This window comes from Poecilia reticulata, chromosome 8 (assembly GCF_904066995.2).
Source record: "Poecilia reticulata chromosome 8, P_reticulata-male-v2, whole genome shotgun sequence".
NCBI classification, from domain to species: domain Eukaryota; kingdom Metazoa; phylum Chordata; class Actinopteri; order Cyprinodontiformes; family Poeciliidae; genus Poecilia; species Poecilia reticulata.
The window spans coordinates 20,730,414-20,754,644 of record NC_088837.1 but is presented as its reverse complement, the minus strand read 5'-3'; the positions used below and the strand labels follow the sequence as shown (position 1 = coordinate 20,754,644).

The 24,231-nt window shown below is 39.4% G+C and overlaps 3 protein-coding genes across 7 annotated transcripts; all 3 read right to left on the bottom strand.

The window, feature by feature from the left end:
- Positions 1-462: 462 nt before the first annotated feature.
- Positions 463-2,113, bottom strand: tcap (titin-cap (telethonin)). The gene is made up of 2 exons (XM_008417094.2): positions 1,838-2,113; positions 463-1,753 (listed from the first exon to the last, which is right to left on the bottom strand). Exons 1-2 carry the CDS (start codon positions 1,984-1,986, stop codon positions 1,363-1,365), a joined length of 540 nt encoding a protein of 179 aa, XP_008415316.2. The 5' UTR covers positions 1,987-2,113; the 3' UTR covers positions 463-1,362.
- A 4,920-nt stretch (positions 2,114-7,033) lies between these two features.
- Positions 7,034-11,661, bottom strand: LOC103469428 (melanoregulin). Of its 2 annotated transcripts, none has more exons than XM_081610196.1 (7): positions 11,424-11,661; positions 11,139-11,221; positions 10,971-11,065; positions 10,674-10,836; positions 9,231-9,321; positions 8,983-9,146; positions 7,034-8,153 (listed from the first exon to the last, which is right to left on the bottom strand). In XM_081610196.1, exons 3-7 carry the CDS (start codon positions 11,063-11,065, stop codon positions 7,959-7,961), a joined length of 708 nt encoding a protein of 235 aa, XP_081466322.1. In that variant the 5' UTR covers positions 11,139-11,221; positions 11,424-11,661; the 3' UTR covers positions 7,034-7,958. The 2 variants fall into 2 exon arrangements, with proteins under 2 accessions (XP_081466322.1, XP_008415314.1); XM_008417092.3 differs by having other exon boundaries at positions 11,160-11,221; positions 11,424-11,659.
- Positions 11,662-13,483: 1,822 nt separating this feature from the next.
- Positions 13,484-24,224, bottom strand: stard3 (StAR related lipid transfer domain containing 3). 4 transcript variants are annotated; one of them, XM_008417088.3, is made up of 15 exons: positions 24,030-24,224; positions 20,708-20,929; positions 20,538-20,615; positions 20,298-20,375; positions 20,140-20,193; positions 19,597-19,717; positions 19,421-19,516; positions 19,262-19,317; positions 19,082-19,174; positions 18,111-18,173; positions 16,938-17,033; positions 16,769-16,848; positions 16,512-16,616; positions 15,480-15,573; positions 13,484-14,938 (listed from the first exon to the last, which is right to left on the bottom strand). In XM_008417088.3, exons 1-15 carry the CDS (start codon positions 24,087-24,089, stop codon positions 14,798-14,800), a joined length of 1,437 nt encoding a protein of 478 aa, XP_008415310.1. In that variant the 5' UTR covers positions 24,090-24,224; the 3' UTR covers positions 13,484-14,797. The 4 variants fall into 4 exon arrangements, with proteins under 4 accessions (XP_008415310.1, XP_008415311.1, XP_008415313.1 ...); XM_008417089.3 differs by having other exon boundaries at positions 19,597-19,714; positions 24,030-24,216; XM_008417091.3 differs by lacking the exon at positions 24,030-24,224 and adding an exon at positions 23,573-24,003.
- Between the last annotated feature and the right edge of the window lie 7 nt (positions 24,225-24,231).

The window sequence follows — 24,231 nt, the reverse complement described above, 5'->3', positions numbered from 1 at the left end:
GCATTACTTATTTATTTAAGACATACCTTTGATTACGGTGGTTTATAAGACGGGCTGAGAAAATACCACTGTTCGATGGTATCATGCTTTTAACACAATGATTTAAAGCAATAAATATACATGATGCAACTGTTTTTCTTTACAACATGTAGCAGAAATATGTAGCTATTTCTGCTACATTTGAAATACTAATACTTCATACTTATAGTTATTATGTGCTCACTGTGGAAAATATTATTTGTTTTCCCCATTCTGCTCCTTAAAGAGAAACACGGCTCTTTGGTGAAGAGCAGGTGAAGGACTTGTATTATTATTATTTATTTTTTATATTTATACACCTCAGTTCAAGGGGGCTATGTTCAATGTTTTTCTTTTTTTCCCCCTTTTACTACTATATCACAGGTGTTGTTGTAGGTCCTGTTTAAAATTGTTGGAGGGGACAAAAACACTTGAGGCAGCAAAGTATTTTAAAGTTTTATTTGTTTCTGTGCATATAGAATAATAACACACTTTAATTTTTGATATTAAAAATAATACATCTCTAAGAAAAAAAAAAGCACATTACACAAATTCAATATCATTCGCATGTCCAAACTTGCTCACTGCAAACTGTGGCTGATCATCTATTAAATCAACTAAGAATGCGTCTCAGACAATAAAAAGGATTAGGATTTTTCTAGCTTATTTTGATCGAGTGTATCCACACACACACAAACATAAACATTTGTACACCAACAGTGTGCGACCGTGCCAGTACATTCTCTTCTCTCCGCTCGGATCAAAGGTTGGCAGAAGATTCTGGATTCCTGGAGGGAAACCAACTCTTGATGACATGTTTCCTCCCTCCTCACACCTCTTACCCTTTCTCTTTCCATCACACGTTCCCCCTTTTGTACATGAATATGTTTTCCACACATGAGTTTCTGTCTTTTTTTTTATCAGATAAAACAGGCTTAATCCATTGATATTTTTTTTTGTCTATTAAATTTGCACTTTTCAAAACAAAAGTGCATAGTGCAAACATCACACTGAATATCAGTGTTTCGGGCGTACACAGCTGGCCAGTAGAGGCAATGATAAACTCATGGTGCAGCTGATAACACCTCCTTCTCTATCACAATGCAAATACCTTCACATAAACATGCAACTCCAGAGAACAACTAACTCCAGCTTTGATCAAACGTGACATTAGTAGTACTAAAGGTTTGGGGTTACTTTCTCGATGTCACTAGCCTTGGGTCTATCTATGTACATGTTGGTCTAATCCTTTCTAACATGTTCTGCTGTGTGAAATCTCTAACCCATTGGTTAACCCATCTGTCTCTGCCTAACATCCCATCTTCTTGTTTTGTCTGTTTTCCCTCAGCCTCTTTGGGCTTCCTGGGACATGGAGCGACCGAGCGCTTTGGGTGCTTTGGCGAACTCCATGAGGGTCGGCTTGACGGGAGGGAGGTCTCTGGTGATCTCGTCCACGCTCCTCTTGCTGGGACAGACTCCGTCTGGTGCTGGGAAGGGCAGCAGGTCCTGCTCCGTGTGTGGGGCCCCGCGTCCCAGCCTGACGCCCAGCTCTGCGGGGGTAAAAATGGGCAAGGGGAGTGTGTTTCTCTTGGGCAGCAGCTGGTGCTCCCTCACCCCTCTTTCCACGGTGCCCACCCTGAAGACTCCAGATGGGCAGGTCTGAATCAGAGAGCGGCTCTGCCACTGCCGGGACATGGTCTCTCTGCGGGAGTCGTCGATCATGTTCATGGTCTGACTGTAGGAGAAAAGTTTGGGTTAGAAACTACAGAAGCACTCATTTGAGATGCATGTGTCATTGGGGCTGCTTGGTATGTCTTACCTGTCCTGCGGTTGAGTCTTGAGATGAACACTGTGCCAATCGGCGCTGTAGCTCTCCCTTTTTGCCTTGTTCTCCTCCCGAACGCTGCAGGTCAGCTCACCTCCCATCACCACTCCGTTTCTTTTTTCCAGCACGCTACAGAAAGGCATCTTCTCTGGAGATTTTAGATGATTTATTGCCTCCGCCTGGTTGAGGATTGAATCTTGGATGCTTCAGCTGGATGTCTCTCCAAGCTTATTCGCCCCTTTCGGATGTGTCTGTCTGTGCTCAGGTCCGGCCGCTGCTTTTATACCCACTCTGTTGCTATTTCCGATCCATGTTGTCAGTCTGCTTTGGAGCGCGTACCGACATCTGACACCAGTCCTCCGTGGCTCATTCCCGGAGACCCCTAGGTCAAGCTGAAAAGGTGTTTACGGTAATTGTACTGAAAATCCCCCTGATTTTCAGATTGTGCTTTCAATCACTTGTTTAATCTCTTGGCCCAACTCTTTCCACATCAGCTGTGATTACAGAGAGGAAAATATAGACAGAGGTTGAACAAACTTCTGTCCTCGGGGACAGTAACAGTGACGCAGATGTTTCTGAAAAATATTTTGGTCGTGTCAGTTGAAAATTGGTTGATTAAGAAAAGAAAGGTTTCAGGTGCATATTCTTCTTGTTTATCCTCATAATAGAGTTCATAAGGATCTTATGCAACAACTGGGCTTCATATCAACAGAGCCCCCTCGCCACCTCGTTGGATGTCAGCGAAAGCTCCTCCGCCTGTGATTCATTACCACGGTGACAGAGAACCACATAAGCTGTTGCGAACTCAGGTTACAGGCTGTGAAATACACACACATATATCTACCGCGACTCACCTCTGACAGTCATCTGCCGGTGTGAGGTTACTACCAGAGTCTGACTCATTCACTCGCATGTGGCTCTGAGCTCATCCCACTGCAGGTATCACTTATTACACACACAGCATCAAGCATGCTCATCATAATAATAAATGTTGGTGTCAATCAATCAATTAGCAATAGATTTAATATGGATTCCCCCCCAAGTTTTAGACTTTTAGGACCTTAAAATAGCAAAAGTTTTGCTGCAGTTTGTATAAATTCATCTTATTCGATGGCAGTGCTTTGAAGAATTAATGTCGCAGTTGAAAGCGAGCCCCATTTTAGTTTTTATTATTTCACCTGTCTCTTTGCAACTTCTTTGCAAGCTGACACCATGTGTGCAAAACACTGGGGAATCCCCCTGGGGTCGTATCTTCAGTCGTAACAGCACTCCAACATGCTTGACATTTTGGAAACCTGGTAAGCCTCCAAACAAGGTTATTCCATGTGGACATCGTATATTTTACTGCGGCGACAGAAATCTTTAGTTGCTTTGATTTAAACCTTATAAGCAAAAGTGAACCTCTGCTATTTATGTGCAGATAGTGAATTAGCATTTAAATATCTAAGCATGAAGATAATAATAAATGTTGTTGCTTGCTTTCCTTTGAACACAGCAGTGTGTTAAGTGACAGACATACTGAAGAATATTTGAACATTTCACATGAGTTTTTGGTCAGCTCTAACTTCACAGGACTTTATAGTCCTTACAGTTTTTATGTTATTAATATAAATCATGTGCCTTCTTATCTCTAGTCAGAACAAGATCAATTAAAACAATACAAATTCAGAAAAATAAAATAGTGACAGAGAGAAACAGAATCAGCAAATGATGAAAAATATATTTAACAAACACATTAAAATATGACATAAATAATGATTAAAAAACAACATTTTCTGAGCAACATTTTCAGGTTAGGTGTAGCATTTCAATTAAATTTGCATCCAGACTTTGATTAGGCCATTGAAACATTTAATTTTTTCTTCCAAACCTTTCAGATCAATTTTTGGGCGTTTCCTAGATTATTGACTGACTTTATAACAAAACTGTCTTGGTGCTTAAATTCATGAATTTGTGGCTGGGAATTGTTCTTCTAGATTTTCTGATATAAATCATAATTCCTCCTATCAATGAAGCTCTCCAGGTGATTATTTTTAGTCAAGGTGGCAATTATATTGTCAGAGTAGCGAAGGATGGTTTTGATTTGATTACTTTGATGATTGCAAATTATTACATGATCCCTGAGAGGAGAAAAATGTTACAAATGACTTATTTTTGTAAAAAAAGAAAAAAAGAAAAAACTTAAAACACAGTGATAGTGTAAAAAGGTTGGTATACTCAGTCTCTCATTTACTAAAGTCTACACAACGCAGTTTCTACATACTCAGAAAGGGACCAATCAAGCCATACATGTCTAGTTTATGATTATAGTAACATCTCACTTATGTTTGTCTGCAAATTTGGCTTATAACACAATACTTGGAGTAATTAATAGGTTTGCGAAAATGAACTGATTTGTGAATGAACTGGTAGCTGAAAGCTTTCATGTATACAAATACAATTGCCCTTGGAAATGTATTGATACCGTAGTTGTGATCCAGTCAAATCACAACAATCTCAGATTTCCAACGGCGTGTTTGTACCTAAATGCATTTCTTGCTTGCACAGCAAAGTGGTGTGGAAAAATAACAGGACTGCATTCATCTATAGTTCATCTATAGGTCCCATCTGAATTTTAAAGACTTACAGACGACAACTGTTACCAAACCCCTCATGACCTCCGACCCCTAAAGCCCCTTTAACCTACCCTTCTCCTTTTCTGCTTCAACCACAAGCCCTGATCTATTGCCCCAAACCCTCGTGACCCTTTGTCGCCACCTTTTAAAAATATCCAGAGTGAAGGGCAACAACAAGTGACTAACACAGATAAACAATGTTAGCTCTGCTGCAGAGTTTATGGCAGCATCTAAAACAAAACTAAAGCATGAAATTATCTAATGTGAGAAAGTGACAACATGTTATAAGCTCATCTGATAATTCTTAGAAAATTAGATGAAATGACAGTGGCTTGAAACAAATGTTACTAACCTGAGTACTCTCTTTCTGTCTTCTTTTCTTTTGTAAAATTGATAAGGATAAAAAGTTCTGAAAAAAAAACACATTTCCAAAAGTTTCTTCTTTAAATTACATTTTTTTCATCTTCCATAAAGTAAGTAGTTCTGTGTTTAGTATGGCTGTCTCAACATCTTTTGTTGGAATTCAGTTCAAATACTGTTGGAACGGTTCAATTGATTCATCTTCTCATGTGTAGATTTATTTTCGTCCACTTATCTGAGGTCGGGTCATGGAGGTAACAGAACCAGGAGGGAAAATCCCACAGCCCTTCTCATCAGCAAGACTCTTCTGTGACTGGTATAACCGAAGGAGGGCTCAAACCAGAAGAAAAAATGTGATCCTTCCAGCAAGTTCTTGCTCCTCTCCTGGTTTTCTTCAAGGCGGGATGTGTTGAAAAGCTTTCATCCATGAAGACCCCTTAATCAGATGCATTGTTCAAGATTCAGGCCCATTTCCAAACTGAATTTTTCCCCTAAGATTCGGGAGAAAACATTTTTTGTTCCACCTGCAAATGTGTTTGGACAAGTATCAGCAGGTCCGTCTGGTTTTAAAAGACATGTTAGTACAAACAATGAGATTTAAGTGAAAAGATTTGATTGCAGATTGAGGAAAATCTGCTATGTTAGGTCTTATGAACCTATAGGCTTTTTTAAACTATTGATTGTGGATTACTCTTCTCTTGTCATAGTTTAAATAGCATCCATGATGCTTCTCTGCACACAACCTGGCTGCAAGATGTTAAGAGTTAATATTTAGAAATCCAAATGCGCATAAACAATATTTTATCTGAGGTTCCTCTAGCTGTACTTTACGTTTGTCATAAAATACATTTGTTTTCTGTCCATGTATTCTGGAAACATTTGTCAAATCTGAAGTCCACAGTAGAATAAAATGCCAATGTTAAGCTTTAAAAACTCAGCTAAGTGTACGTTTCATACAAAATGTCACAAAACCAGCCAACTGTATCTACAAACTTTTGAGACTGATGATGTAAGTCATCTAAGAGCAGAAATTTTCAAAAGTGCCAGGCAAAGACAGACTGTTCATTTGTGCTTCTTATTTTTGGTGAATGTCCTCAGGCTAAATCTGCAGGACATCGGATGGCCTTTGTCTCTCTTGTATGAGTCATCCAACGCTAATGAAACAAGCGCCGTAGAGTCTCTGTAAAGGTGAGCGAAAACAAAGTAAAACCCGTCACAGCCGTCAACCGCCCCTCCCCCACCCCGTCCCCAAAGATCCTCGCCCCCTGCATCCACAGCAGTCTGGGCTCAGCGAGGGAGAACTTTGTGTTGTGTAACATCGCTGCCACGGCTTCTGCGAAGTGACATTCAAATGAGCCGTCACCGACGGGGACAGAGAGTGGGAGTGAGGAACAAGCTCAGGCCCGGGCAAAATACTGTGAGAGCACGTTGGATGTTGTTGTGACCGAGGAATGAGTTTGGGAGGACAGCCACCAGCCTCCATACCCTGACACAAAGTGCTGGGCTAATGGAAAGATAACTCTGTGGAAAGTTAACTTCACACTGATCCCTCCTCCCAATCGCTCCAGCTTTCTATCAGTGGCCATCCGGCTGCCGCTGTGATCAAACAGATGCCTTCTCCGGAGTGTCCCTCTTATGTAACATCAAGCAGCTGATTAACAAAAACACTATCGTCGCCATGCAGATTGCAACTCAGCCGGACCCCAGAGGGACGGCCACATGTCAGACAGACAACACCGGATCAGGGCAGAACAGAACCGGCCAAGAGAAGACAACAGCAGGGGCCACGTGCGGCTGCAAGAAACCCAACGTTTCAAATTCAAAGTAAAGCTTTTCAAAAAGTGCTTATACCTCTTGCACCTTTTGACAATTCCCCATGTTGTTGGGATTGTCAGTGAGTTTTGCAAATTGTCTCTCAAAACATCTGAGGCTGAAATTAAACACGGAAAGACTGCTTGGTTTTATTTAGAGGTATCTGATTCAAGTGGATTGAAGAAGGGTTTTAGAGCCTGCACTATTCTGTGTTGGTCTATGGCATAAAATCTTAATAAAACTTGTTGATGCTTGTGGTTCTAAAGTGGTAAAATGTGAAAATGTTCCAGGCGTGTGAATGGCGGTATTGTCATGCCCCTCGAGGCAAAACTGTTCATCATTTTAGACTAAAGTCTAAAGTTAGGCCAACACACTAACATGTGATTCTGCACAAACAAGAGACTTCAGGCAGAAACTTTTATTCAATCATGAACAAACACACACACTTATACATCTGCTTAGATGTTTTTCACATTTTCCATAGCTTGTTGGAAGGAAAAATACCTTCCCACACACATCACCTGAAGGCCGTCTCGGTCGCACACATAATCACTTCAAACCGTTCAACATACACTACTGATTACGCAATTTTCATCTTCTTTTTCCAATTTAATCTGAAACCAAATGCAGACTTCAAACAAGTGCTGATCAAATAAACAGAAATAATCCATGTTAATTTTTTTATTTTTTTTAAACGGTGACATTAGATAGCTAGACTGTTTATCCAGTGTTTGCACGAATCATGTGATTGACTGGAAGTGCTGATAATCACAGGACAAAAGACAAAGGGGCTGTGCTGAAAAAAATCATTGCTACCCTGAAGGTTCTCAGCAAGTGAACAATGAACACGCTTTAAACTCGGCGGAAGGGAGAAAAACACTCTCACAGCGAATTATATTTAACGTTTCTGAAATTCTGTAATCAATCTTTCTTATTGGCGCCACGTCTTTCACATTTTTTTCTCCCATCATCTCCTCCACTTTTTCTGTCATCACATCTTTGCCTTCGTTGCGCATCGGTAATTTTTCAGGAAGAAAGTGACGCTGCCCCGTCATGCAGCTCGGCTAAATAAGCGCTATTAAAGTGAAACTTAAGGATTTTGTTCACTGCTTAAATTTCAAAACATTTAAACAGTCATTTGGAAGAAAGAAAACAGAAATGATTTAACCCTTGAAGTTAGGGCAGAAGAAGAAGAAGATATTCAGCCTGCAGCAGCAAAAACTCATATCGAGGCTTCAGCCGCCTGAAGGTAATCAAGATTGATGGCTACTGCCCCCTGGCGGCTGTCTGTCATCACTGCAAGCCAGCAGACCTCATTGGATCAGTTTTTAATCATCTTTTTCACTGTCGTCCTCTTCATCGTCGTCATTGCCACGTCCGTTCATGGCCTCGACCCTGGCCAGCAGCAGCGGCAGGTTTATGGCCAGGCCCGGCATCTCCTCGTCAGAGTCGTCCTTCGGAGGGTAAAACCGCCTCGCCTTGGCCAAGAAATCTTCACCGATGTCGAGGTAAAGGAGGCGATCCTGCAGAGGTGAAGACAGAGAAAGGTGAACTATAAGCTGCCACTTGCAACAAGTATATCATATAATTTGTTATGTTTTCAATTTTAAAGGAACAGCTCAAAAATCCATTAGAGAATTTCTGTTAAATGTTTATGAGAAGGTAATGTCTAACAGGAAGTTGATAACTCAGGCTGAAGGTAATGAGAGGCCAAGACCAAAGCGAACCACTGCCAGCTTAAACTATTTCCAGTCTTAAAAACTGTGTACCAGTGATCTTCCTGATTGATCTTGTAATTCCAACTCCCAATAGAAAAATGTAGAAATTAATAAAATAACATTCAGGTCAATCACATTAATGTTTTTTTTTTTTTGCATTTTACACAATTAGTATGACCAGAGGTGCTTTATCTTTTCCATTCTCAGAATCCATTTCACACAGGAAAATTACTGGTGGTGCATCATATCCTATATCCATCACCTGTTTGAAAAGATAATCAGCTTCTGTTCAATAAGCCCAAAATTAAAAGTTTTGAAATGTATAAAATAGTGCCTACTCAAAGCAATAAGGTGATTTTTGGATTCAAGCTCTATTACAAAGGTACAATACTTTGAGATGCTAAAGCTAACCAGCTAAATTGAGATGCTAAATTGGCTGATACGGATTAGCCAATCTAGAAATAATTCTCACCTATCCTTCATTTTTATTTTAAAAACTCGATTGTTTTTAAAATAAAATGATTTTAGCTTGCGTGATTTAATTTTTGTTCGTCAAAGATGAGCAGAAATGAACAGTTTGGACCCCCTGGTTTTGCTGCAGAAGTGCAAAGTTGTATTTTGGGCCTTCTCTCACAATGATGAACAGATATCTTTCTGGTGGGGCCTCCTTGGAGCAGAAGATGGACGTCTCTGTGTGCAACGTGTGCAGCATGGCACGTGCTGCCGGGGCATTACGCATGCGGTCAGCTGAGGCACCAGCAGATACTGTCAGCAGTGAGTCGGCCTCGGCCATAAAACCTGGAACAAAAAGATAAACAACCTCAACAAAGGCAGCTGTGTTCTGCTAATGGTGTTCCTCATATGTGTATCATTTAGTTTTACCAAGGTTCTCCAGGATAGTTTTCCATTTGTCTCTGACTTCTCTCCGTGTGTCTCTCATGGCTTCGATGTCCACACTCAGGCGACGATAGCCCTGCAAGACAGGGTGAAAAAGGAGATATTTTTGAAAGAAATATAAAAATGTTACTACCACTTTAAAGATGTGTGCTTTTTTGCTCTTCTGTCACACTTAAGTTTTTCAAACAAATGTTAATATCAAAGACAACCCGAGTAGTTACAAATAGAAATTTTCAATTTGTGACATAAAACATTTGCAATAACTAGTGATGAGTTTTATACATGATTAAAGAAGTGGGCTGCTCTGTAACCTTTGCTGGTCTGCTTTGTTTCTTTGTCCTGTTGCACAAACAGAGACAGACTTAGTCAGACTTTCACCTTCAGAGGTTTCTACTACAGAGCAGAATCCATGTTTTCGTCCAGCTCCAGGGCATCACACTACCACTACCATGCTTGCCTGTAAGGATGTGAGGCCTTCGGGACGTTAGATGTTGTTGTCGGTTCTGCTGTGTCCGATTGCATAAGTTCTTTAAGGAACCTTGAAGGGATGTTGGTAGGTAGCCACTCCTCGATAGATGTCAGTGATTTTGCTTGTAACGTGTTCTTGAATTTCTTTAGAAGGTTTTGCTCTTTGAGATCGTTAAAGCTGTAGCATGGAGTTCTGAGACTTGGCCTCAAAATGTGATCAATCACACTTTACAGATTTCTCCCCTTTGCTCTCTGATGCACTGCGACCCTCCCACAGCTCCTCCCCCTATCACCTGCAGTGAACGCAACACAATTGGCAGTTTTCTTCTAACATTAGGTTGTTTCTCCATCATTAGTGCATCAAATCTTGAGCTTGAACAACATGAGCCTGATTGACACTGCCGGGGCCTTCCCCCCCACACCTGATTGGTTGTTCCTGCAGTGTATTTCTGCAGATGGCAGTAGGACCACTGGGAGGAACCTCAGGAGTTGTTTTTTTTTTCACAGATTGTCTTTCTGATATTAAACTGTCAGGCCATAGTGATTATTTTAATATGTAAAAATATATATATGTTTTTGTAAAAACTACCTACTTCATATTGTTTGACAGGTTCTGTGTAAGAAATGTATTGATTCTGGGTGTGGACGGTGACTTACAGTTTAATTCATGGCTTAAAAAGGAGGAAAATAATCTTTTCACATAGACTTAAGTAGTTTGTATAAATTGTTTCACTTTAACAAAGGAAAACATAATGTGAAACCTATTTTTATTTACTCAGACTTTCTCTAAGATTAAAATGTGTTTGAAGCATATAAGTGTGACAAAAACAAGATATGTGTAAGCTGGCAAAAGCTTTTACAGCACTGCCTTTATTTAACATATAAAACATACATCAGTTGTTTTTATTTGTTAGTGTTTTTTTTTTGTTTGTTTGTTTCTTTTTCGATTCCTCTACATACCGTGGATCCAATGCGGGTTTTATTCCTGGCCTGAAGCAGGGTGTAAAGCGTCCGGTCATCAGCTCTCTCCGAGTGGCTGGCGTCTCCGGGTTCACTCCACAGGTTGGTCTCCTCGTCTCGTCTCTTCTGGACTTCACGAGTAAAATAATCCAGTGGATCTGGACTGTGTTGTTGAGACACAGCAAAACTCATTCACTGGCAGTAAGAAAGATTCCACGGTTCCTTTCAGCATCAATCAAACGGTTTTAAGATCTGCAGGAGCGGAAAATGATTTCTCTCTTTTTAAATCGCTCTTACGTTACGAGAGGTTGCTTTTCCTCCTCTTCGTCCTCGTCTTCGGCACAGCAGCAGCAGCAGAACTGCTTGCAGAACCTCTTGAAAGCTGAACCCATCTAAAAGGAACAAGGGTGAACTGGTTGCAGGGCTGCACAATGCCACAAAGTCCAGATGGAGGTTTTGTTTGACCTTCGTTAAAAAACGCTGTACCTTCTTCGCTCCTTCAAAACAACTAGTGGCACTCCTGCAGCTCCGAATCCCCGGTGGATGCTCTGAAGAAATGTTTTTGTTTCTTTTTATTTTTACAAAAATGACTCAATATTTCAGAAAACAAAACAAAAACATTGGGTAACAGAAAAACAACATTTATATTGTCCACGTTAGTGAATCTTGCAAATATGACTCATTCCTCAGATGTAAAACAGACAGTAAATTCAAAGACATTGAAAATAATAACTTAAATTCTATCTCTACCTGATTTTCAGCCTCCCATTTTCCACGATCTCGCCTCGGCTCCACAGTGGCTCAAGATATTTGTCTGGAAAAGCTCAGGGAGATGGCATCCCGACGACTGGTGTTTCTTATCAGACTCGCATAGAGCACAACAAGAGCACTAAAGGGGCTTTTGCTCTCATCGATAAGGAAAAAAAAAACATTCACACACCCATAACCTCAGAAGACAGTCACAGCACTATCATGTGAGCTGCTTCGTGTCCTGTCCTATGAATTCTGTTCTTGCCCCCCTGAGGACAACACATCTCTTTTCTACAGCGGTAGGACTAATTGTACACACTTTGTGAAATCTACCACGGTGGTATAGATTCAAGGTATAATTTTATTGCTCGCAGTTCCATAGACTGTAAATAATTATTCAAAAGGGCAGCGAAACTTTACAACTGTTTTCATTTCTTCTTTATCCTTGAAGCCGATTTCAACAAAGGTACAGTGAATATTGAGATCCAACCTGAAATGGTAGCATGTGGGATTAACTCCTGAAACCTAGCCTCATTTGCTACTGTTGGTTGAAATGTAACCATAAAGCTGCAATGCATGAGGACTCAGTCGCAAGGTGTCACTGTTTCAATACGTAAACAGATAAATACTGTACTTCTCAATAAGACCAAGTCCATTGATATGAAGTGATTCTATATTTAGATCAAACATAATACAATTTCTATATTTCAAAGACCAATAATAGAGCAATAATATGGAAATAAATGATGATTTTGTTTTAGTATGCGCGTCAATTTTCAGCTGATCAAAGATCACTCTTTCATTTTACAATTAAAGAGCCAATATTATCACTGAGCTTGGAGATATTTTTATTTATTAGTTATTTTCCAGGCACATAGTACCATTTCATACGACATTCAAGCAGGTATGTTACCTTCAGTTGTTATAAAAGTGCTGTACATATCAAACACAACCTAATAAATACTTGACTTCACAATTTGACACTTTGAAATTGGGTCGTCGTCAATTTAATCCTCCTGCAGTCCTACGACGACACCCAGTGAACCTTGCGTGATCTTTTACAAGTCTTTGTTTTTGTGGTTTCGGGAACTGACAGGTTGATGGACACCCCTCCCCCCCATCACTTCCCTGTTTTCACTGTTGTCCGACCGTGACATCTGCTGTTCTCTTCCTGAGCATCGCACCAAGACTGCGGGAAGGTTAAGAAGCACCTACAATTTACGACACTTCATCTTCAGCACGGCATAGCAAAAATGTTCCTCTATTATCCCGTTTGCAACGTTTCTTCTGAGCATTGGACTGAGATGTAGTTTGCATGATAAGCTCAGCAGATGTGCGGTTCCACCAGGTGTTTGCTAATTGCTGCTCCCGCTATTCTGAAGGAGCACGGCTTTAAGGAGGAGCTTTGTGGAAATGGCAGAGCAATGCACAAAGTTATCTGGAAGCTCAGATAATGGTAACATATTTTGGTAGCACGGTATGCCTCGTGTGAAACAAACTGGAAGAGCACATGATTCTCACTCTAAACCTAATATGTGATGCTGCGGGCCAGTTTCTCTTCCAAATGCCCTTGTATGGTGGTTAGAGGGATATGTTTGATAGAACTGGACGTTATAAAATTTAATCACTGGGATTTTCAACATGTTGATTTAAACAACAAAACACTGAAAACCCCCCCATAATATTCTGAAAGACACCAAGAGAAAATAAAATCAGAGCGGTGGAATAACCATAAAAAAATGTGGTGGAACCAGAAGTGCAAAAACCCAAAGCCCTTTAAATATTTTCTGTTATTACATTTCACTAACTTTATCACCATCAAACCTCTGCAAAGTAACAGAGTTAAGCATGAAAAACTACACCAAAAAAAATCTCACAACCAAGAGCTTTGTTGGCAAAGAAATTAATGAAAAATCATCCGTAACTGGAAAAACAACGCTTTATGAAAGCTGTTTATGACCTGAAATTTATCAAACATTTGTGCTGTTTTGTTACTAAAAGTAGAAAGAAAAACAAAACATTGGTCTCAATGTATTCGTGAAAAAAGAGAAATCTCAAGATAGGTGTAGATGTTTTTATTCAGTAAAAACAATTGGTCAGTAGTGATGGGTTTGAATTAACATGTTTGATATTAAAATGAATTACAAAGTGATCTGCAAACTAATATTGAAATAAGTAAACATAAGCGCTCCGAGCAGGCTTTTCGTGCATCAACAGACCGTCATTGGAGCAGAAAATATACAGGTTTGAACAAACAAAAAGCAATAAGCCCAGTATATTATGTTACTGCAATGAAGGCACAATTGTTTACATTTTTTTCTTCACTTGAAATTCCTTCTGTTGGAAGCTTTAAAAGTCAGAACAAATACATCTGAGTAATTTTATTATCCAATTATTTCAGACGTCTTGCACAGCTCTTTTTTCACCCATATTAACTGCAGCTTCCAAAAACAAAATTCCTCAAAGTCAAATCCACAAATGTGTTCCTTTAGGAAAAATAACTGAAGTTTCTGTAAAAAAAAAAAAAAGCACAGCGTTTTACCCACATTTCAGGACAATTACCTTTGAACCATGATGATTTTTGAGGAGCATGGTGCCACAAGCTGAGTTTTGCTTCATTATGTAAAGAAATTAAAAGTTTGATCCATTTCTCACACGCATGACGAAGTAAATTGTAACTTCAATTTACTTGTAAATCATGTTTACTCCAGCTCATTGTTCTGCCCCCAACAAGGCCACATGAGGTGATTGGCACAAAAGACAGCGGTAGTAAGATGTCTGATCTACTTTTAGATCGCCTGAACAAACGTCGCTTTGATCTGAAATTAGCTTTAAGATATCACTGTGGAAATCACAGAAAACTGGTTAAAAACCCTGGAACAACAGATTTTACTGTTATACTGCAGAAAACTGAGCCTTTTACCAATCTACATCGGTCATGTCGCCCCCTAGCGGTGAGCAGGAAGTAGCGCATCCTCTTCCATCTATCACAGTAATTTTTAAAATAATAAGAATATGGCTGTTACATGTGGGCAGGAAGATATAAAGAAGGTGCAGAAAAAAAAAAAAAACACGCAGCAAATTAAAAAACAACAATAGGTTTTGAGCTGCTTCTGTTCTGTGACAGCAGTTCTCACAGATTCTCTAATCATGAAAGCCCCACCTCAACTCAGAACAAATCCCATGTCCTAGTGGGAGTCAGAGTAACAGTCAAAAAATAGTTTGAGGATAATCATTTGTTCCGTCCAAATTACTCTGTTTGATCTGAAATATGGCCTCCTATGCTTAGAGGTAAAGTCAGTTCAGTCATGGCAGCTGGCCGCGCATCCCTTCAGCTCAGGAGCTCCACAGGACGACGCTGCCACTCCTCAGGTTTAAAACAGGAGTCCAGTAGTTGGAACAAGCTGTTGGCGAAGGTAGGGATTAACGTCAGCGATGCGTTCCCGTAACTGGCCCACATAGTCAAACATGCCGGTAGGTAGGGCCTGGTGGATGAGATAGCGGGGCAGGTGGCCCTGAAAAAGGAACAACTGAAGGTTAGATGTTTGACTGAACATATTTACAAAGACTGTTCTGTCAAAGATTTCTGCCTTGAAATTTACCTACATGTTGCCAAACTTCCTTATAAACCTTAAAATGAGCAGTAATTCTTCAGGCTTTATGAGGAAGTCCTTAAAGTGCCACTGACACAATAAAACAACTTACAACCAACTGATTTGAAAAGATTGACTGCTGCGCTCTCTTTCTGTGTACACAAAAGACTTTAATAAGTATTTTTCACAGACTACTATACATTCCATGGCATTGTGAGTGTCGCATTTTTCATCAGTAGTAACTGGCTCCAACGTAATGAGGGAAAATCAAAGCGTAAACAATTAAGTATGCAAACAGTGGAAGTTATGAGCAGTTCCAGCAAAGATGTGAGCGACAAGTCTGCAGTTTTGGAGAAAGAAGCAAGATCAAGTGATGAAGAAGAGGGAGTTGGTTCTACTGAAGGACTGCAACCCTATTTAAATGCACAAAAAAAAAAAAAAAGACAAAGATTTCTGTGTTCACCTTAAAATCTGTGTTGAGGATCCAGATTAATGTGCAGACAGCCGGGTTACTGATGCACTTCAGAACCACAAATCCTCCAGGGCGATTTTCTCCCCTACAACAACCAATAAAAAGCAACCAGGAAGTAAAAAAAAAAGTTACAAATTGATTTTGATTTATTCATTTCAAACAAGGTTTTATTAGTAGGTCAGAAAAAATATGTGCATATATAACCAAGAACAAGATTATTTGTTTACCACTACTTTTTTGTTTGAAAAGGAGCAGGAGGAAGTGAACACTTGTATAATCCTACCCCTTAAAGGGACCCATGATTAGTTATAAAAATAGACTTTATTTAGAAAATATATATCTTAGATGTAAAAACAACACAGTAATAATAATGCAGGTTATTTCGTTTTTGTAAATTTTAATAAAATATTGTCACACAAATGTCGCCATGTTGTTCACTCTGCAATGCATTCTGGGTAAATGACGTCAAATTGGTCCAACTGCCTGGCTCCTCCAGCCAAAACGGTGATAAGTAACGTTAAGCCTTTTTAAGTTGAAATTTTAATTGAAATCACAAGAGACGATGATGAGGAGGACCAAACGCAGGAAGAGGACAGAGTTGGCCATAGGAGAAATTATCCAGATTCGCCTGACTTTTTTTTTTTTCCTTTTTAAATTACAGCCAACAGGCTGGTGTATTTATCTAAAATTACACCAGTCAAACGCAATACAATAAACAACAATTCAGGTAAAGTTAGCCTTCCTGTGCTTACTCTGCAGATTCCAGTACAGAAAGGACCTAATGACGTCATCAACCCATCAGTGAAAAAATGGCGACCTCCATGAGTGAAAAATATAACAAAAGATGTATATTTCTAAAGTAATTATGAGTTTTCACAAACAGCAATGTTTTAGTTTATAGGAAAATGGCATCGTATTTAGGTCAACATGTTCAACTGGATCACTTTAAAACAATTACTCATTGAAAACAAGTTCTGGTTTACTTCAGTGATGACAGAAGTCCAGGTGAAGGCATGAACTGACCTGACATAGCGATCAGTTGGCGGTCTGGCATCGTGGTTGGTTGATACGCCAGTACTGAAGTAAGAGTTCTGTCTGCGTTCGATTCGTCTAACAGTGACATAGTCCCTTAAAGGGATAAAAAAAAAAAAACAACAGAAATGAATAAAATCAACTTACTTTGTTTCAGACAAGAAATTTGAAACAAAGTCACAAACAAATCCTTTCAGAAGGAAAAAAGTAAGATCTAAGGAAGCCAGATCTTCGCTGTGCTGATGTACCTGGAAGCCACGATGCCTCCCCCTACGCTACCAGCAATGTCATGTGTCACCATAGTGTTGTCGTCAATTCTCTGGAGGATCTGAGGCCAAAAGTACAGCACAGTATTAAGTTTTAGTTTCGCAAAGCGTCTCAATGGAAAATGTTTGAGCTGACAAAGAGGTGCATCACCTTGCAGGAAGTAACTGTTCTGGTCCACTCAGGTACTTTCTCTGGTTGCAATATTGTCTCCTGATAGACGAACTCTGCGGGACACTGCATGAAGGCCTGAGCGAACGAAATAAGACACAAAATCTGAGGAATAAAGTAGAAGATTAAAAAAATGCAGAGAAAAACCAAAAAGAAGACCAAACTACACCATGCTTCAGGAGATTATTTTATGACCAAACCAGACTTAATGCTGGGTCAAAACAAAACAAAACAAAAAAAAAAACCATTTGGCAACCCAATGTTATGCTAATAGCACTTAGCATTCACCAGCAGCTCATTGAGGGAAGTGAGAGCGCTGGGGAACAAAAACACTTATCCGGTTGGAACTCAGTGGATTAAATACTAAAATATACTTTAATAAATCGTCGAGGGATTTTAGTAATCAAGGAACTCGAATAATTCGATTAACTGTTACAGCCCGATTTATAATCTTTCCCAATAAGCGAGGGAAATCTCCACCAACCCCTTTCACCTTTGCATTTAAGATATCACCTTATTTTAGATCCCAAAAATAAACTCTTCAAATACGAAACAAAAATGAATCACAACTGGCCTATTCGTTTTATGAAGGACGTGTAAACTAGAAGGAAATCTTTCAAAACATAAGAAACAAAGACGAACAATAGTTTACATTTTGATGTAGAAGCAGAAGTGAAACAACTCGTGGTACTAAAGGTTCCCCTTAACTCATTCCAACCATTACCACAAACGATGTATAGCCATTTTATTTCATGTCATATCTGATGTAGATGCATTAACTAAGGAGTCCCTTCCAATTATACAATAAGAAATCTTTTTAATTCCATTTTATTGGATTTTTGGTGAATTCACAAAAGGCAGCAATAGTAAGATGTCTGATCTACTGTTAACTCATCTGAACAATTAGCACTTTTATCTGACATTAGCTTTAAGATATCACTGTAGAAATCACAAAAAGAAATAATATAATCTGATGTTTATGCTTGAATGATTTGTAAATAGCGATTCAGCAATATAAAAAAGTCGGGGACAAAAAGTCTTAACTTGCATAGCTCCTTTCAAGAGCAAAAACACAAGACAAGGTCAGATGTGATTGGTGGTTGTTGTTTTTTTTTTTGCATGACAATGAAGCACAATGTTTCCTGTTTTCAGTACCTTCAGAATAAAAATCTTTCCGTAGCTGATAGTTTCCAGACTGTAGACACTGTCTCCCGTCTCCTGTCAAAACACAAAATCCTGTCAGCATCAGATTTTACTTGAATCCAAACAATTCTATATTTTATCTTTTTTTTTTGGTGACATTCTTCTCATTCGAGTACAAAACATCAACCTGGCTCTATCTTTTTTCTATTTTTTATTTTTTTACATGGATTTTAAAATGACACCACACTTGCATTGGTTTATGGTTTGGCAGAGTGGGAAAGAGTCATTTCACTACTGTTGGAGTATCTGGAAAAAGTTAGACTAGTTCTATTTCAAAATCCATGAGACGAAGATACATAAATATATACATTAAATAAAAACTTTTAAGATTTACTCAAGTCAAAGTATAACAAATTGCAGCTTGTTTGTTAAACGAGAAAATGGACAAAACTAGGCAAAATTAGTGTGAAACGGTTAACATGAAATTAAGTTTTGCTGTGACAAACCAAAGGAAAGTGATCTAACTAAAAATGATAGTTTAATAAAACCATTTTATGAATAAATTAAAATTTGACCTTTTAGAGAATGTAAAAAAAAAAATCACTTTTCAATACAAATTAAATTTCACTTTTCCCATATTTAAGAGACTGTGAAGAACATTTCAAATTCAGAATGGGGAAAACAAATCTGAGCTTTAAATAATGTCAACTCATCACTTCCAGAAAATGCTGCAAGACAGGAAGTGGGTTTCTCTTTCGGTTTGAAAAGCTAGTAAACTGGCTCCATCAAGCTTTACTACATTACCCGATACCACTAACAATGAGGTGAATGAAAATCTCTCATAAATGATTCTGATATTGAAAAAATAATAATTTTTTTTTAATATATGTTTTATTTGGATTAATTGACCAGTACGTTCATAAAAGATTGAATTGATTTCCAGAAATAACGGCTTGAGGGAAGAACCGGAGAGAAGTCCTTACGCTGGTTTTCTCAAGCTTCCAGTGCTCCTCCTGGGCGAGGATATTTTCCATCACAGTCATGGCATCTTGACCCTGCTTGATGTACTCCTTCTCCTGCAGTCAGATCCAGACATGGAGAAATTAACGAGAGGAGGAGGATCATTATATTAAAAAACAGTCAGCAGGCGCTGATGCAGGTACCTGTGAGGTGGCCGGTCTGCTCCTGAGACCGTCCTCATCCAGAAACTCCTCTGAATCTTCAGATAAAAAGATCAGTAAAAAAGAAAAGACTGCTTGCAGAAATTAGGAAAGAGACACAAATACACAGAAGATGAATGGCGAATATTATAAGACCATCACCTGCAATGGATTCTGGTGGAGAGTAGAACTGTCCGTCAGAAAAAGGGCGGGGGTAGAGCATAGGACCTCTGTCAGCGTTCGCTGCCGCTACGTAAGCTGAAGTCAGAGGAGGAAATCAGTTAAAGAGGACCTAAATTTCTGTTGAGGTGCGTTTGCACTCGTCTCTTTTCTCTCACCTCGGTCATTTTCGGCTTCCTGAGTGAGAACCTTGAAGTCAAGGAACCAGGTTTCCAACCACGCCACCACAAACGAGGTGATGGGTAAAACATAACCAAAGGCGTTTTTCGACAAGAGCTGCTGAGCACAATGAGAAGAAAGAAAGAAAGAAAGAAAGAAACAAAGAAAGAAAGAAACAAAGAAAGAAAGAAACAAAGAAAGAAATAAAGAAACAAAGAAAGAAAGAAAGAAAGAAAGAAAGACAGAAAGAAAGAAAGAAAGAAAGAAAGAAAGAAAGAGGGGTATAGTTTCACTTTTATTATGCATATGTAGGCAAGTCCTTACAGCTCAAGATGAGAGGTTTATTATGCTTCATCTATTTGGGAAAAGGGCTTGGTGCTTTAGATTGATGGAGTAGATAAGGATGTTGGCTCGATGAAGCCTATGCGAACATAAGCTGAGAATTTCAAAAAGCAGAAGTGAAAAAGCTGAAAAGGTTTCAGCTGACGAGCGTGTGCAGCTCAAACCGAACTGTGAACGTGCAGCAACAGGAAGGCACTCACTTCAGACACAATGACCTTCACCACGAGGAAGACGCTGGTCACCAGAGTTGAAATCTGCAGGAAATAACTGAGCTCTTATTCATGTCCAGCAGATAAGTTGGGAGACTTTCACTTGAATTTGAATAACTTTGTGCTTTGCTGTGTCTGAGCTGACTTACCGCGACAACCCACCAGTGTTTCAACAGAAACGCTGCATAGCCAATTTGTAGACAGAGGAAACGAAACACGGCAAGGAGCTGACGTGAAGAAGAAGAAGAGGAGGGGAAGCAAATGATGTCACCAAGTGCTAAACTTTGCAAACGCTTTCAACTGGAGGAAATATACATCCAAGGTCCCCAAAAAAAGTCAAGATCACAAATTTTAGAGTCACACCAAAGCAATAAGTATTGGGCACTTACGACTATGTCAAAGAAGGAAGACTTGAATTTATATCTGATGACCTGATCTGCTAGATTATCCAAAATCGGACCGGGAACCTGAAGGACAGAGGTGACCAAGCGGTTACTGAACAATTGATTTGAGAGAGTTTTGTATCTTAAAACATGCCTATGAATAAACACGCATTTACATTTAGCTCTATAATCCACAGAAGTGTGATGAAGAGGAGGTCAAAGGTCACAAAGAGACAGAAGGTGCGCCGGACATCAGAGACAGCTTTGCGCGCCACCGGTGGAAGCAGGAGGTACGAGGAAGGGAGGGTCAGCGACGTGGAGTAGGAGGCGTTCAGGGAGCCAATGGCAGGGAGGCTGCCCTCGTCCTGCATCTCTTTTCCCGAAGTGATTTTTCTCCTCTGCAAAATAATGGGAAAAATAAATTAATAAAAATAGTCACATCAAAGTACCGTATTTTCCAGACTATAAGCCACACTGTTTTTTCTCAGTTTGGGTGGTCCTGTGACTTCAGGTGTTTCCACAACTGATAGTCCGGTAGACTCGATTTGGGCACCAAATGTACAATTGTTACGTTTTTAGCTGCTGCAGTTTGCGTTCACACTAAGAAACGAACCAAACCCTTTGAGCAACCCGTTCACTCGTTCGCCTGTGGTGGCGCTGCACCAGAAATCACTGAAGGAAACGACACAAAAACCTCTGAAGAAGACACTGAGCAAAACTTCCTTATTCACGAAAAGTAAACAAATGGAATGGCGTCTGACTTTAGGTGTTGTTTGTGTCTTTGGGTAAAAACCACAAGCCTCTTCCCCGACCAGCGCTAGATCCAAGCGTTCATTTTGGATGCATTTACCCAGAATGCCCTGCGCTATAGTCCACTTCCTGCTTTTGGAACTGTCTCTGGCATTTTCATATGTTAATTTCAATCAAAGCAATCTAGTCTTTTAGTCAGACCAGAGTTAACTTTTCTGTACGTATCACAGTTCGATTGTGCATTTACACAACCCCAAACAAACAAACTTTCTAGGCCAGTGTTTCCCAACCCTGGTCGTCAAGGCACACTGTCCTACATGTTTGGCTTCCCTGCTTTAATGTGCTTAATTCAGCAAACGCCTGTTAATCAGTCATTGATTGAATCAGCTGGACTGAAACAAGGAAATACCCAAAACATGCAGGGCAGTGAGCCTTGAGGACTAGGGTGGGGAAACGCTAGGCAAACTAGAATTCCATTAAAACGGACTAAACAAGGCTGGTGTGAAACACCTGTAGAGTCCAGAGCAACTTGTATATGTTTTTTGTTTCTTCATAATGCTTTTTTTTTTTTTTTTACTGATGCGTTAGATGTGAATCATACTGACAAGCATGAGCGAAGGATTATACATTACTGTCCGAAGCCGCAAGGGAAGCTAAACAAAGGCAGGAAAGAAGATACCCAGAGCTGGACTAACAGGTAAACAGCTGGGTGCTTTAAGAAACATGTTGTGAGGCTTGAAAACAACGTAGCTATGTGTCCACGCCCTAGTAGTCGTAAAGGAGATGGATATAAATTAAACAAATGGTTTCGATGAATGCAGCCGACTCTCCATCACCCTAGATTTACACTCCATGAGTTTCCGCAAGTTTTGTCTAAAATGATTTATGCCGTTTCCAATAATCAATAAAAAAAAGTGTTTGTTGTCATTCTAATGTTTGTAAATCCCCACTTGCATTTCTGACAATTAATGTTTTTGCACTCGCAATGTTTGAGCTTGGAACTACATTAACCTTTAGTTCCACACGTTGTGAAATTTAAGTCAGGACTGTGGCTGGTTCTGTCCTAAACCATGACTTTAATTGCAGTCAGAGGAAAGTGTTTGGTCAAACTGAAAGATCATTTTAAATCTTAAGTCTGGCAGGACTTCAAAATGTTCAATAATTTTGAGCCTAATTGATGACTTCCAAGAATAAGTGGTAAATAAATTACCAAGTGAAGAAGTCTTCTAGGTATTATGCTTTTTTTTTCATACAACCAGGAGAAGTGATATTAAAAGATGGGACCAATTACTTTGGCTTATGAAGTTAACAATTGCTTTCATTGTGCTTTTGCCATCCACCTGATCATGCTTCCCACAAATGCGTCCTCTGTTTACACACTACCAGACTTCCTCTTCTTTGGCTCATCTGTTGCTTATGATAAATTTAACCTGAAACATGCACACAACTGCTACTAAAAACATCTACGCCATCATTTAATTTGCAACGAAATTGTTTCATTTCGACCATTGTTTTTTGGTTGAGTTAAACATGGTCTACTTAACATAAAATATTCACTGAACCATTAAATATTACTTTGGTCTCCAACTGGCCTCATAAATTGTTTTAGCTGAACTTGCATTGCGATTAAGCCAATTTATTTATGCGCTTCAGTGTTCATGACAGACAGCTTGTGATTTCAAATCACTCACGGGAAGGATGTCATTGTGCTGAATCATTTTTTTTTAAATAAGAATGGTTACTCTGTGACATCAGGTATTTGTAGAGTTGTAGCAGCATAACAGCCTGCTTGTTAGGCCAATGAACCGACAAACATTCAGACCCGAGTGCTTTCTAATTATCTCTGCAGCCATTTCTAAAGACCCTTTGCCCTGGGATTGATAAATAAGCCCAGGACTCTCCAACTACAGCGAAAACTGTTTACATCACAAGAAGTTCGGGTTATATTTGGTGTGAAATCCCATGACTGACGAGTCGTTACTCGAAGCTAAAAACAAATAACCAACTGTGTGTGTTAGCAAACTGGCTACTAGTGCGAAACAAATAAGGGAAATTGCCAGGTTATCGAGCTAAACCCAGAGTAAATTAATTAAACATGCACAAAACAATGTATATTTATCTTACTGACACTCACTGGCGCTAGCTTTCCCCCTGTTAGCTTCACAAACCTTTTTCCGAACAAGTTTTACCAGGTAACAACTTCAAATGTAAAATAATCATAATATATTTCCATGAGGCAACTATAGCAAATACTATCACAGATATAATAGACACTGTTAACTTAAACATACCTTTAGAAAAGGCTCATGTGGGAAATTTAAAGCGGTAAACTCACTTGATTTAGCACAACATCATCGGCTAGCGAGTCTTCCGGAGTTACCAAAGATGAACTGTTGCACCAAGATGCGTCACTACACTTCTCCGGCAAATGGTGAGTCAAGTGACAAATATCAAAGACTCAGATTTCAACACGCTGACTGCACAGGCGGTTTTAGTTGTTTTGACAAGAAGTACATTTTTTATAAATAGGGGTGAAAGTAGTTTTGAATTCTTGCCGTATGAATCATCGATATTAGCTTTCTGCAGTTCAATCAAACTCTCAAAGTCAGTATTGGTTTTTCTGGTCACATGATAGGTACCACAGATAGATAGATAGCCTTCCACATATGGTAGTCTACTCTGATTAGCATTAGCACATTATGTGGTAGTGTACTCAAATGGAGTGTCCTGATTGGTCGCTCTACTCACCCTCGGCTTCAGCTTGCTCCAAATCTTCTGCATTTTGCGTTCTGATTTTGAACTTTTCATCTCCGTTTTCCCGTATTTTTCTTTTGACCAAGGAATTAATTGTCCTCTGCATTGTCAACTTTTGATTTCGTTTGAATTAAAAACTGTTCCATTGTGTTTTTACGGTTTGTATATGAAGCTGTGTTGATGATGATAGATTTAT

What these genes read in the sequence shown, in the direction of transcription:
- tcap (XM_008417094.2), bottom strand. Translation starts at nt 1,986, where the DNA reads ATGCCTTTCTGTAGCGTGCTGGAAAAAAGAAACGGAGTGGTGATGGGA. An exon ending in AAGACTCAACCGCAGGACAG is followed by an intron (nt 1,754 to 1,837) that starts GTAAGACATACC and finishes TTTCTCCTACAG; the next exon opens with TCAGACCATGAACATGATCG.
- LOC103469428 (XM_081610196.1), bottom strand. Translation starts at nt 11,065, where the DNA reads ATGGGTTCAGCTTTCAAGAGGTTCTGCAAGCAGTTCTGCTGCTGCTGC. An exon ending in AACTATCCTGGAGAACCTTG is followed by an intron (nt 9,147 to 9,230) that starts GTAAAACTAAAT and finishes TTTTTGTTCCAG; the next exon opens with GTTTTATGGCCGAGGCCGAC. An exon ending in AAAGATATCTGTTCATCATT is followed by an intron (nt 8,154 to 8,982) that starts GTGAGAGAAGGC and finishes TCACCTCTGCAG; the next exon opens with GATCGCCTCCTTTACCTCGA.
- stard3 (XM_008417088.3), bottom strand. Translation starts at nt 24,089, where the DNA reads ATGAAAAGTTCAAAATCAGAACGCAAAATGCAGAAGATTTGGAGCAAG. An exon ending in GCAGACCGGCCACCTCACAG is followed by an intron (nt 19,175 to 19,261) that starts GTACCTGCATCA and finishes ATCTGACTGCAG; the next exon opens with GAGAAGGAGTACATCAAGCA. An exon ending in CCAACTGATCGCTATGTCAG is followed by an intron (nt 15,574 to 16,511) that starts GTCAGTTCATGC and finishes TGGTTGTTGTAG; the next exon opens with GGGAGAAAATCGCCCTGGAG.